Source organism: Plasmodium fragile (genome assembly GCF_000956335.1).
Source record: "Plasmodium fragile strain nilgiri unplaced genomic scaffold supercont1.14, whole genome shotgun sequence".
In the NCBI taxonomy this organism is placed as follows: Eukaryota; Apicomplexa; class Aconoidasida; order Haemosporida; family Plasmodiidae; genus Plasmodium; species Plasmodium fragile.
Genome location: NW_012192594.1, coordinates 17213 through 30222, shown reverse-complemented (window position 1 = coordinate 30222; position 13010 = coordinate 17213). Strand labels below are relative to the sequence as shown.

Below are 13010 nucleotides of genomic sequence, written 5' to 3'. Positions count from 1 at the left end.
ACGTAGCAGCGGAGGAATACTCGAAAGAGGAGCCTCTAGCCGAGCACTACTCAATGGAGGACGTAGCAGCGGAGGAATACTCGAAAGAGGAGCCGCTAGCCGAGCACTACTCAATGGAGGACGTAGCAGCGGAGGAAGTGCCCCAAGAGGAGCCACCAGCCAAGAAAGCCAAAAAAGGGGAACTCTCGCTGGGCAAGAAATTCATATTAGGGAAACCCTGGAAGAAAAAAAAGAACTCGGAAAAGGATTCGAAGAAAGAATAAAAGCTTCAAGTTGGGAGGGGTACGCAGGCGAGAAGGGGATGTATCTACCGATTGCCCCACGTAATACGTTTCTCTATGCGTATGCCTTCATGTGTGTACACGCTTGAGGCAGCAAACGCCTTGTCCATTTTCGGGGTGTGGGTCAAATGTTACCTGTTTTTTTTTTTTTTTTAAACATCACAACATGTTGCATGTCCCCACAAATGGTTCAGCCAGACATGCCTGTTTTATATGTGCATGTTAAGTAGTGACAAGGCTATTTAAATGCCCCGCTGTATTGAACTTTTTTTTTTATTTTTTTGAAGATACAAAGTTGTTAATAATTAAAACATGCAAACTTGTTCTTGCTCTGTTTGTAACAATTTTATCACCCTCTTTAAATTTTCAACAATCATTTAAAATTGTGAAGTGTCCAATTTTATTTACACGAAAAAACGCAGGACAAATTTTTTTTTTTGTTTTGCTCTTGTTCTCTCACGGGTGAAGGGGAGGACGCACAAAATTATATCCTCATTTGCCATCTACAGTTAACAAAAAAAATAAACTAAAATAAAATAAATTTTAAGCCCGTCATGTGAAATGAATTCCGACCCAAAGGGGGGGATAGGCACATCACGCTGACTGCTTCGCATTTTTGTTTCCCTTAAAAATGGGCATTTTTCCCCCCAAAAAAAATAATTGCTTCCCAATTTGCGATTCGAAAGAAAAAATAAGACAAAGGTGAATTAAAAACTGGCAATTCATTTCCCCAATATGTGCAATTCATTTTTTTCATTTTCTTTTTTTTTTTTTTGTTTTTATTACAAACATGTATGAAAAATTTACGCATTTATATACGTAAAAAAAAAGAAGAAAAAAAAGAGCTATTCCTCTTCACATTTATCCTTCCATTCAAACATAATCCCTTTTTTTTTTTTTTTTTTTTGTAATCATTTGTGTACACAATACAACGTACAAAAATTTGCAAAACGCGACGAGGTTTCGAGAGGAATGCCTGCTGATTTTCTTCAGCAGCAAAGTTTGATTTGCGCGTACATCCTTCGTGCAGATGCGCACACAAACGAAAGCAAACGAATACAAACAAATACAAACACGCATGTACACTTGTACACACCTGTAGCACCTACAATGCGGACGCACTCAACAAGAGAGCGACGCGCGAATTAAAAACATTAATAAACTGAAGTTGACGCAAATTCCCACATTAAACAAAACGCACAAAAAAAAGACGCTTTTGCAGGACGAACACACCCAGTCAAGTAGTTCTTCCCCCACTGCGTACGTCGTACATGTGCGCATATGCATATGTATTACAAACGTTGTGATGCGAATTTTGTCCCAACTTTTTCACCCATTGTTTTTGTAACACCTCAATAGGAAGAACACCACGGAAAGGACGAGAAAAGACAAAACAAAAAATCAACCCTTTTAAATAAGTTTTAATTTTAAAACAAATTAACTCATTGGAGGTGTTTTTTTTTTTTTTTTCCAATCATGGCACTGATATTTAAGGATATACCAAACTTCAGCTTGCGGTCCTTATCGATGACTGCAGGTGAGAAGAGTTTCATGGCTTCGTCCTTTGTGCCCTTTGCCGCTTCCCCATTTCACAGCTCCTCCTCCCCCCCTTCACTGCCCCTCTTCCCCCCCTCCTGTCGCAGGCGCGCTCATGATTACCGGCGGCATACTGAACGTTTTAAACCTGTTCCAAATTGTGATCAATTTGTATATCATATGCTCAGGTGTCCTCTTAATTCTATGTGATGTGAAGACATTCAATTTTTATCGGCACATCGAGTTCTTATTCACCGTAGTTGGAAGAAGCCTGTACATGCTCATAATAGCCTCCATCTTGATCAACAAGGGCTTTTTCAGCTTACTCATAGGTATTACTATCATTATCATTTCCTTTTTGTATGTAACCCTGGGTTATTTTAATGGAATCCCCATACCTCTGTTGGACAAAAATAACCAAATCGGGAGTTTCCCGGATCAGAAGAACAACGTCCGCAGCACTTGCTCTATGGAGACAACGGATGGCTTCAATTAACATGTGAAGATTATCTACACCATGAAGGCCAGAAGGGAAAAAAAAAAAAAAAATGTGCAGGATATTTATTCGCACTGTTTAGCGAAGCTGTGTGAATGAGGCAGCGTCATGATGTGGCTTATGAGGTTGGCGATTTTTTCTTTTTTTCCTTTTTTTTTTTTTTTTTCTGTTTTTTGTCCCCTCGCTGCGCTGAAAAAAAAAAAATACAAATTTCGTACCCTCCGTTTTCAATGGGACTCACCGTCATGTGCGCTCAAAACAAGATACTTTAATTTTTTTTTTTTGTGTCCATGGGGTACGAAATTTTCTTTGTTTTTTTTTTTTTTTAAAAACGCAGCTAGACATCCACGTTGTTGAAAATGTACATGGGTAAAAAGCAGTCTCATTCGTATCCGTTCAGTATGCCCATGTGTGTTTAATAGCGTTGGCGTTTTTTCCTCCTATTTGTGCTCACGTTTGCGTGCACGTCTGCGCGTGAATGTGTGTTGCACACTCCTAGTGTGAAAATGCAGAACGGAATTAGGAGCTTCCAATTTTTGGCTACTCCCTCGCCGAGTGTTCAATCGGTTTATTCACCAACGTTTCAAAAAAAAAAAAAAAAATATTGCTTCCATCCCGAAGTGGGCGTCGTGTGATCAACTTTACTCCGTTTCTTTTGTCCTACATGACGGTGCCACATGCACATAATTATGCGGAAAGAAAGTTACAATTTTATTTTCCTACTTTTATGGTTACATGGTGGACACATAATGATATGCATTTTCGATTTTACTTTCGCTTTCGCGTTCGTTCGCCTGTGCATTTTGCGCCTGCTTTGTGTTAAAAAAAACTGGGAGCAAAAGCAAACACTGGGATTTGGGAAAATCCGCACAGGCGTGAGGGATTGAAAAAACACAAAAGAAGATTTAAAAAAAAAAAACATAAACAGGGGATAAAAAAAAAAAAATGGACAATGATTGCTTATCGGGGGGGGGGTGACAATTAAAAAGGTAAACGATGGGCAGCAACGGGGAGATTTTCGTACAATTATTAACAAACTTTTTATGGTTTCTCGTCCGCAACGTTTATATCTTCAGAACGCCGCTGCTCTTTTCTCTCCCTGTCCGACTTAAAAATTGGGGACGGAAAAGTCCGACTTTTTCTCATTCGCCTCGCACCAAGCCTTTGCGATGGTCCTCTTCATGTCACTGTCTCCCTCCTGGTACAGCTGCTTCATCATATTCATGAGCATGGTGGAGGGTTCGGCCTGCTCGTCCATTTTGGGCGCACGAATTTTAGACATGGGGGACTCCTTGAAATGCAAATTGTCCCAATATTTTTGGTCCTGTTTTATTAAGTACACATGCAGGGCGTCTTTCTTAACTTTAAAACAGCATTTACTTGGTACGATTTTTTCATGTAATTTTTTAACACAGAAACGATAATTTTTTTTGTTCACGTCATGCATTTTAATTTCAAAACTTCTTTCATTAAACTCTGCGCAAATTTTGTCCTTGTCAATATTCTGTATATCTTTAACGGTTAAAAAAACAGTTACTTTATTTCCTTCTTGGTTCCATGCGAAGGACTGAACAGAGCTGTATGAAATATTGTTATCATTTAGGGGTGTATTTTTGTCTGTTATTTTGTTTGGGGTTTGACTTTCTTCCAATTTCAGCTTGGCTATTTCTATGGTTGTGTTTTCTATACATCTTTTTATTTTTTCTTTCACATTTTCTCGCACTGCCTGGGTCAGTAACTTGTTCAGTTCCACAATATCTTCGTTCAACTCGGCCACTTGGGGAGATTCCTTGGGGCTCATTTTCTACACTCGTTCGTTAAACTGGGGGGGGATGAGAGCAGCGGCAGTCGTGCTGCAGGCAACGCAAACGATCAAGCGATACGGTGGTACGCCCCTGAGAAGTGGTGACTAAACCAGCTGGTTCAGCGGCGTATTGTTGGTGTCAGGAGAGCAGTACGTAACGCCAGCAGGGCGTAGATTTTATGTACATACAGTTGCAGGAATGAAAACTTTATGTACGTAATTTCTTTTTTGCCTTTTTTATTCTCTTTTATTATATATAGGAGCGCTCGCAGCGGTGGCTTTACCATCCAATGACTTATTTTATTTTATTTTTTTTTTTTTCCTTTTTTGTCAGTTGTTTGTTAGCAATTGGATTAAGAAAAAAAAAAAAAAAAAAAAAAATTGGCCTATATGTCGGAGGGGCGCAAATTCGGCAAAATGTTAAAAGCAACATGATTTTTACAAAGGCAGCAAAAAAAAAAAAAAAAAAAAAAGAACGGGGTTTCCAACATGAAAAAGTGCTTATAAATTATATTTTGTAGTTCGGCATATAACGCATATATAATGCAATGTTTGCTGAGCGCATGTAGGAATGGTTCTTCGTCGTCGGGTTCCCCTTTCCTTAAAGTTTTTCCCTTCACACTGTTTCTCCCACTTGTGTTGATATGTATTACATATGTGCTACATGTATGTAGTTAACGTACGCGTATGTGTATCACTTTATTTTTATTATTGTTTCTTTTTTTGCCTACCTCCATGAGTGTATTATTTTGGTTAACACAAATGCGCCTTTTAAAAATGGTTCGCCGCGGAACGTCGCCTACAAGAGAAAAATGACGCCTCCTTTCTCTTCAGCGCATTGTCTGATAAGAATATGATATAGATGGGGGCATGAAAAATGTCACATGGAAAAAGTAATTTTATATAAAAGGATAATTAGCTACATATTTCTCCCCTTTTTAAATTCATCCTTTTTTTTTTCTTTTTTTCTCACCGCCAATTAAATCTCTGTTAACACCTGTGTGGAGGCATTTTATGCATACGCATGTCCACATAAGTGACACACCTATGAATACGAACGTTATGCACACGTGAGGTCAGCTAATCCACTTGAAACAGGGTCACATAAGAAAGATCTGAACCCTAGCTTTTGCAACCTTGTACCACTTTAACATTTTAAATGGTCTGTTCGGTCGGATCATTTTTCGCTGAAAGTTTTTTTCTCGCCCTATTTTTTTCTTATTATATATTAGAATAATTCACCATCATAGAGACGTGTGCGTAGACATATTAGTGTATCCCCTTTTGTGGATGGGCCCAACAGTCATGCCTGCATGAAGTAGGATGCATACGTTTCGTAAAAACTGGGGCCCACTTTGCCCACACGATTCATGTTCTTGGGGGAATGTGTGTGTGGGCTCAAAGGCAAAAAGGAGGGGGGGGGGGGGGAAAGGGGAAGAGCGATGCCGCGTATCTACCTCCAAATAGGTACAGAAATGATGTACCGTGTCCCACTAGAGGGATGCTACTCCGTTTGAACCAGAAGATTCAAGCGATTTGCAACAAAATGAATTAAGGTCTTTTAGGCCATCCCTTAATAGGCCTTTTTAATAGGTCACTGTGGGGCTGCCCCCGAAGCCACTTAACTACAACGCCAGCTGCGAAAAAGAAGAAATTTATCAGAGGGCAACGAATGCTTAGTAGCATGAACACAGGCACCACATGCACGAAAAATGTGCCCCTCTATGCAGATATATAACCCTTTGTAGAAAATAAATCAACGATGTGCAATCGTTAAGGACGCGCGCTGTACACCTGCATATATGCTCACATGTAGGTGGGATAAACTGGGCAAACGGTTCTAACCGATTGGGTTGTGCATAATTCCACGTCCCTTCATTCTTCTTGCTTCTCCCCCACAAGCGTGCAAACACACACCCAAACGTAGAAATACTTCGTGCAGAGATTGCGTCGACAATGTGGCTTCTCCGTAGCACCCCATGTAAACAACCATGGCAACCCCTTAAGACGTATCACTTCTCTGAAGCAGCGCTTCTCCCTTTGAGCCTTCTGGTTAAGCTCTTTTTCTTATCAAGTTGGAGGGATTTTTGCTTAGACAAGGAGGACGATTTTTTTAACTCGACGGAGGTGGACGATCCCTTGCGGAGAGTTAGCGATTTGCTGTGGGCCAGTGTAGAGGAGGGTTCCCTTTTTTTTTTTATTGTGAAATTTTTTTCCCCGTCATTTGTGAAGGAGTTTTTTTTTTTCAAATTATACGATTTCGATAGGGACCATTTTTTGAGTAAGTTTGGTCCGATATTGTCGCTGGTAGATGTTGAGGTACTGGTTTGTTTTCTTTGCCCTAGTGGTGCATGTGCCATTTTATTTGTTTTACCCCAAGTGGGTTGCTCTGTCTGTGTGTTGTTGGCGTTGCTATCCTTCCTCTTCAGCGATAACAAATTAATGGCTCTAGATGTAAACGCGTGCTTCCTGTCCACGCTTGGCCCCTGCCCAGATTGATCATTCGTCCTCCCATTTCTGCTAATAGAATCATTTTCCACAATGGGAAGTAACTCCTTCGCCCCACTGATTTGTGCATTGCTAGAGTAGTTTTTTTTTCCAACCAAGGTCAAATGGTGTGTGCTGTTCTTCCTTTTTGGCGCCATGTCAAGTGGTCCATTATTTGTGAGAACTTCCTTCTTCGTAGTTATGTCCCCTCGGACAAAGTCTACCAGATGTTTAAGCTTGCCCATTTCGACACTTAAAAAAATATTAATATTTTTTTTTTTCAATATTTGTATGAAGTGCGGTTTGAATAAAGAGTACACAAATTTTTCTCTCGTGGTGCACTGGTCACTATGACAGAGGTAGAACAAGGTGTAGGTGTCGGATGTCTTATATAGGACATAACAAATATGTATCTCTTTTGTTAGGTGAAGAAACGATTCGATTGTTTCTACTTGCTCAAAATGGCTCTCCAGTTTGTAATTGTTAACATCTATGGTGAGTAAAACGATGCATGTGTTGCTCTCCTTTGCAATCACATCGAGATGCTTGGACAAACCATCATCTTCATCATTTAAACCGTCACAACACTGCTTCATTTGCTCATTTAGAAAATAGTAATTGTACAGGTAATTCGTAACGCTGATATGGGGCACTACCCTTCCCTTACACATGCGTGTCGTGCTAATTGAGGTTAAGCAATGGCCCAGACTAGCCGTTATGCATTTTTCCAGCTGCTCGAAATTGTGTACTTCCTCCAGTGGCACTTCCCTATCATGGTCCACATAATGAAGAAGGTTATTTTTTAAAGTGCAATAAATTAACCTATTCAGCTGTGTCACTTGGGTGTACTTTTTTTTCCCTTCCACATTCTCAGAAGACACATTTTGCTTCCACAATTTTGTTGCTACGGATTCGTCGGGGACCCATAGAATAAGGACCCATTTATATCGAGTCGTAAACAATGCAACATTGTAGAGTATGAAAGAAAGCTGGTCATTTAATATGCATTTTAAACTTTCTAAATCGTCGTTCGGGTTTTCTCTCTGTTCTGTGTAGCCTTCCATTGTGAATTGAACTGACAAGAGGAGGGGTGGGGGAAGGACAGCGCATGGGCAAAGGGAGAGAGCACATTGAGACGCGCACATTTGGGAGGAACTGATCAGAGATAGGTATGGTCCTTGTAGGATGGAGCCGATACCCATTTTTCACCTTCCGTTGCAACGATGAGGTGGTACGATTCGCCCTGGCAACTGGGCTCCTCACTCATTCTCATTTGCAATCGCAACAGCATCATCACCATGCCCTGTCTTTGCGCTCATAAATTGTTTCATTACATTTGCTGTTGAGGGAAATGAGGATACATCGCTTGTTGCTCTTTTGCTTATTGCATAGGGCTATTTCCTGTCGGAGGGAGGGGCTTACATGTGCCCTCATTTTTTTTTTTTTTTAAAGAGGGATTAAAGACAACTTTTTTTTTTTTTTTTTTGCCAACTTGGTCACTTTGTGCGCAGTTCACGGCAAATGCTGCGATAACATTTTCGGCAATATTTTACAATTTTGAAGATAACATTTGCAAGTGTTTTTTTTTTTTTTTTTTTTTTTTTTGCAACGTAGGAAATTGCTTTATCTCAGGAAATAACCAACGATGTTACACTCCTGGGGAAGCAACTGTCAGGGAAATGAACTTGGCCCCCTTCTGGCGGAAGCAATTTCGCCGCTGTTACATGTGCAATTATATGTTGACTGTTTTGCACAGTGTGCGCCAGGCATGTCCGGACGGGCAGCAGAAAAGGGTGGAAGATTTGCCAAAAAAAAAAAAAAAAAAAAAGACCGTAAATATTTTGCCATATTGGGCACCAATTTATATATTTACTTAACCTGCTCGGCAAGTGACACTTGTATCGAGACATGGTGAACAAAATTAATTTGAGGGATTATAACACTCGGGGGATAATTTTTAAAAGAGTCGGAAACTACATAAAGCAGCAAGCTAAATGTGTATACACAGATATAGGACATTATATGTTCGCCTTGGCCAACTGGTAATTTGCCTTACAGTCGGAATGGAAAATGCGACGGTGTAGGACGGCACATTGTTGCTTCCCCCTTTTTGCAACAAGTTTGCCTCGTCCTAACGGTCATTAATTCTTTTTTGCGCAAAATGTTATGATTAACTATTTGCAGATGAGTGGGAAAATGGAGCAGCGTAGGTGTAGCCTCACTGAGGAATGGCGTGATTCACCTTGTCATTCCGCTGCTCTCAACTTCAAAACCTCCCCTTCAACGGAACCGGTGTTTCACCCCCATGGATGCCTCAAAATAACGTCTCCATGGGTGTTACCGTTGTAAATTTTTAATTCGAATTGGTGAGATATCCATTTTAAATATTTAAAAAAAAAAAAATTTTAAAAATAAAAGGCCAAACCGCGCACTTGAAACGGAACTTTTCTAACATTTATGGCACAGCGGGAAAAAAAAAAAAAAAAAAAAAAGGGAACGAAAAAAATATATTCTCAAAAATGGGGTAAAGAAAAATTCGATCGCATTATCAACGCGTAAACCTTTGCCAGTAGGCTTACCTGATTTGTGAAGAGGAGGGGGGCAGAATCCAATAATTTGTCGCTCATTTGACGCGCACCTTCGTGAGGAGTAGTTTTCCCATTTTATTAGTACATGCCGATCGAGTAGAGCTATTGAGGAAGTGTTTTTTTTTTTCCCCCAACGGAAGGAAAGAAAAAAACATGAACCTGCGTGTCCTCCGTGACAGTACTCGATTCACTGCTCCGTTTTCCCCACGCAGGGGAGAAGCTGTGGGTAGGAATGAAAATAAAAGAAAAGCTTTGTTGATCCCAAATTGGGGAAAGCAAACTTGCAGGAAGTTAAAACATACAACAGTACTTAGCAATTTTGAAGTGAAATAGGCCCCAAAAAAATGCCTAAGGAGGATTCCAGGAAAAACAGGCAGGGAAGTGATAGTAGCGGGGAAGAGCACAGCAGAACAAAAGGGGCAAAACAACGGAGAGGAAAATCCTCATTTACTTCTAGTGATGATGATAGAAGTAAAGGGGAAAGGACAAAAAGGGGAGGCGTAGAAAGTAGGTCTTCCTCTGATGAATCGGAAGAAGGGGAGAGGAAAAGTGCCACATCACATAACAAAACTAAACGAGTCAAAAGCAGAAGGATAACTCAAAAAAAAAAATCTCCACACCGTTCGTATGAACATTACACTAGTAGCAGTGCTGCGTCCTCCCCAAGAAGAGGGAAGTCCAGTTCGGAAGCAAGAATGAGAGGGAGGAAGAAGGCAAAAATGGACCACTCCAGTAGTGGGGGGGAATACAGTAGCGTTGATTCAGAGGACAAGGCGTCCCAAAGGAGAAGCCCCAGCACCCCCAGTTTGAGCGCTCGCTCCGCTTCTGTTAGTAGTGGAAGCGGCCGTAGAGGAAGAAGTCAGGAGAAGCGAAGTGCCAATTGTGTGAGAGAAAAAAGGGGAGGGAATCGCCACAAAAGGGAAGAAGCGGATGAAACCGATGAAGCCGACTCACAAGCCAGCAGTGTCCGCAGTGCAAGAGGAGACATCAGAGACAAGATGAGTGAGACGAAGAAGGACAAAATTAAGGGGAGAAATAAGTCGAGCAGTGCTTCGTCAGGGGATCCTGATAAACGGGAGCCCCATGAGAAGAAAAGGAGACAACATAGGGAAGACGCTAAAGGAGGCAAAAGGGGCATGCGAGCAAAGGATAAAAACACATCAAGTCATGAGGGACACGAGAGGAAGGAACTGGACAAAAAAAAAGTGAAAAACGAGAATAGGAAAAGGAAGCGACATCGTAGCAACAGCAGTAGTGGCAGCAGCGGTAGCAATGCCAGCGGAAGGTCGGAGGTGAAAAAACGAATTCGACCTAATGAGAGGCGAAGCGATAAGCGAGAAAATAGGAGCAGCGCGTCCGCCAGCTCGGGGGACACTGTCGAAAGCAGACAACTGTCCAATCGTAGCGAAAGTAATGACTCAGGGAGGAATAAAAAAAAGGATGGGAAGGACCACATGTCGCATGCGAGAAAGGAAAGACACGATGATAAAGAGCCCAAGAAGGGGAAAAGAAGAAGGCATGAGCGGTCGGAATCATCCAGCTCGGGAAGCCTACGGGGACGGGGAAGGCAGGATTCGTCTCCACGGCGTAGAAAACGCGGTGCATCAACTCACTCAGATGAAGCGTTGCGGAGCCGTGACTCCGGGGATGGGACAAGCAGCAGCGGAGGCTCCTCGGACAGGAGAAAAAGGAAGAGAGGGAAAGGCACCAGGGTGAAGAGCAGCAGTAGTGCTAGCAGTGCCAGCAGCGGTAGCAGCCGTACCGATGGCAGCTCGGTGAGCAGCTCCGATGAAGGGAGGAAACGGAAAAAGGGGGCCAAAGCCGGTCGCAGAAAGCCCCGCCCAGCGGAGATGGGCAACCACTCGCAGCCCCCGTTGGATTCCTACGACCCGTTCGCGGAGGATGATAACGGAAACCTCGAAATTAACGAAGACTTAATCGAATACGCAAAGCAGAAAATTGCGAACGTGACGACGGAGGATATAGGAAGGGCAGGAGGAGTGTACATACCGCCCTTCAAGTTAGAGAGGCTGAAGAAGGAAGTAACGAACAAGAAAAGCGCCCTCTACCAAAAGCAAGAATGGATGAAATTAAAAAAAAAAATTAATAACATAGTGAATAAGGTCAATGTAGATAATATAGGAGATGTATGTTACGAATTATTTGAATGTAATTTGATCCGAGGGAAAGGCATATTCAGTCGTGCACTGATCCATGCACAACTAAGCTCCCCAGCATTTACTCATGTCTTTGCAGCTCTGTTATGCATCATTAATTCAAAATTTCCAACCATAGGGTTACTGACTATACAGCGTATCATTTTACATTTTAGAAGGTCCTACAAAAGAAACGACAAAATTGTTTGTCTCAATAGTGTAAAATTTATTGCACATATGATTAACCAAAGAGTTATTCATGAAATCGTGGGTCTTCAGTTATGCTCTTTGCTTTTGCAAAACATAACAAACGACTCTGTACAAGTGTGTACTTTTTTTCTAGCAGAGGTTGGTCAGCTATATATGAATATATGTCGCAAAGGAATTGATATCATTTTCGATCGACTCAAGGATATTATACAAGAGGGAAAAATTAATATAAAAACTCAATATGATATTGAAAAGCTGTGGACTTATAGGAAGAATTATTTTCGTGAGTTTCCTACCGTCCTTGAGGATCTAGATCTCATTGATGAAGAGGAGAAAATTGTACACGAAATTGACCTTCTGGATGAGACATTTGATACTCAGGAGGAGCTGAACATCTTTAGGGAAGTGCCTCATGAGCAGTACGAGGAGGAAAATATCGAGTGGGACAATATTGCCAATGAGTTGCTACACGGTGATGCCTCTGGCGGGGGAAGGAAAGGAAAGAGTGCAAGGAGTGTAGGGAGCGGAAGCGACGAAAGTGATAAAAGTGAAAGAAGCGATAGTGGCAGCGAGGGTAGCGATGAAAGTAGCACGGACTCGGAAAATGACCAAGGCGGGGCGCACTCCAACAGTGATAGCACGGATGGAAAAAGTGGCGGTACAAATGAGGCCGATGATGGGGAGGATGAGGACAAAGAAGAAATAACCGACATGACAGAACAGTACCTCATCAATTTGAGGAAAAATGTCTACCTCTCCATCATGTCCTCTCTTAGCTTTGAAGAATGTGTTCACAAGTTATTAAAACTAAACATAAAAAAAGGATACGAAATAGAAATTTGCAATATGCTTATCGACTGCTGTTGCATGGAAAAAACGTTCCAAAAATTCTATGCCCTTCAGGCAGAAAGGCTATGTAAGCTGAAAAGTATATACCAGGAAAATTTCGAAAAGTGTTTTCAGAATTCTTATAATACTGCTCATAGATTGGAGACAGCAAAATTGAGGAACTGTGCAAAATTATTTGCTCATTTGTTATACACGGATGCTGTGTCCTGGAGCATTTTCCTCAACATAAAACTTTCTGAGGAAGACACTACATCGTCCACGAGAATTTTCCTCAAAATTTTACTGCAGGAGTTGACAAACAATTTAGGCATGCAGGCATTTTATCACAAAATTAATCACCCCGCGATTGCGCCCTTTATGAGTGGGTTATTCCCGACCGACAATGCGCAGGATATGCGCTTTTGCGTAAATTTCTTCACTGCCATTGGTTTGGGCGCCCTCACCGCATCGATGCGCAAGTTGCTCCAGGGATGAGCGGATTCGTAGCGAAGCGGTGCGCTCCTCGTAGCTGCATGATGAGCAGTTCATTCATCGCAACTGCTCCAACAGGGCGCTACCCCTTTTTGATCCTCCACGTGGCGCAAAAGCTTAGCTGAGCCCCCC

At 41.7% G+C, this 13010-nt stretch overlaps 4 protein-coding genes across 4 annotated transcripts in view; 2 read left to right on the top strand and 2 right to left on the bottom strand.

Annotated features, from left to right (window-relative positions):
* The window catches only part of AK88_01570 (uncharacterized protein), a gene marked incomplete at both ends in the record, with an annotated part of 12093 nt that extends 9780 nt beyond the window's left edge, over positions 1 to 2313 (top strand). The window contains 2 exons of the mRNA XM_012479205.1: positions 7 to 323; positions 1925 to 2313. Coding sequence (XP_012334628.1) covers positions 7 to 323; positions 1925 to 2313 — 706 coding nt within the window. The remainder of the gene's footprint in view (positions 1 to 6; positions 324 to 1924) is intronic.
* Positions 2314 to 3421: 1108 nt separating this feature from the next.
* AK88_01569 (uncharacterized protein) lies at positions 3422 to 4114 on the bottom strand (the record flags this gene model as incomplete). The annotated part of the gene is made up of 1 exon (XM_012479204.1): positions 3422 to 4114. One exon carries the CDS (start codon positions 4112 to 4114, stop codon positions 3422 to 3424), a length of 693 nt encoding a protein of 230 aa, XP_012334627.1.
* Positions 4115 to 6129: 2015 nt separating this feature from the next.
* On the bottom strand, positions 6130 to 7668 carry AK88_01568 (uncharacterized protein; the record flags this gene model as incomplete). The annotated part of the gene is made up of 1 exon (XM_012479203.1): positions 6130 to 7668. One exon carries the CDS (start codon positions 7666 to 7668, stop codon positions 6130 to 6132), a length of 1539 nt encoding a protein of 512 aa, XP_012334626.1.
* A 1868-nt stretch (positions 7669 to 9536) lies between these two features.
* Positions 9537 to 12881, top strand: AK88_01567 (uncharacterized protein; the record flags this gene model as incomplete). The annotated part of the gene is made up of 1 exon (XM_012479202.1): positions 9537 to 12881. One exon carries the CDS (start codon positions 9537 to 9539, stop codon positions 12879 to 12881), a length of 3345 nt encoding a protein of 1114 aa, XP_012334625.1.
* Positions 12882 to 13010: the final 129 nt, after the last annotated feature.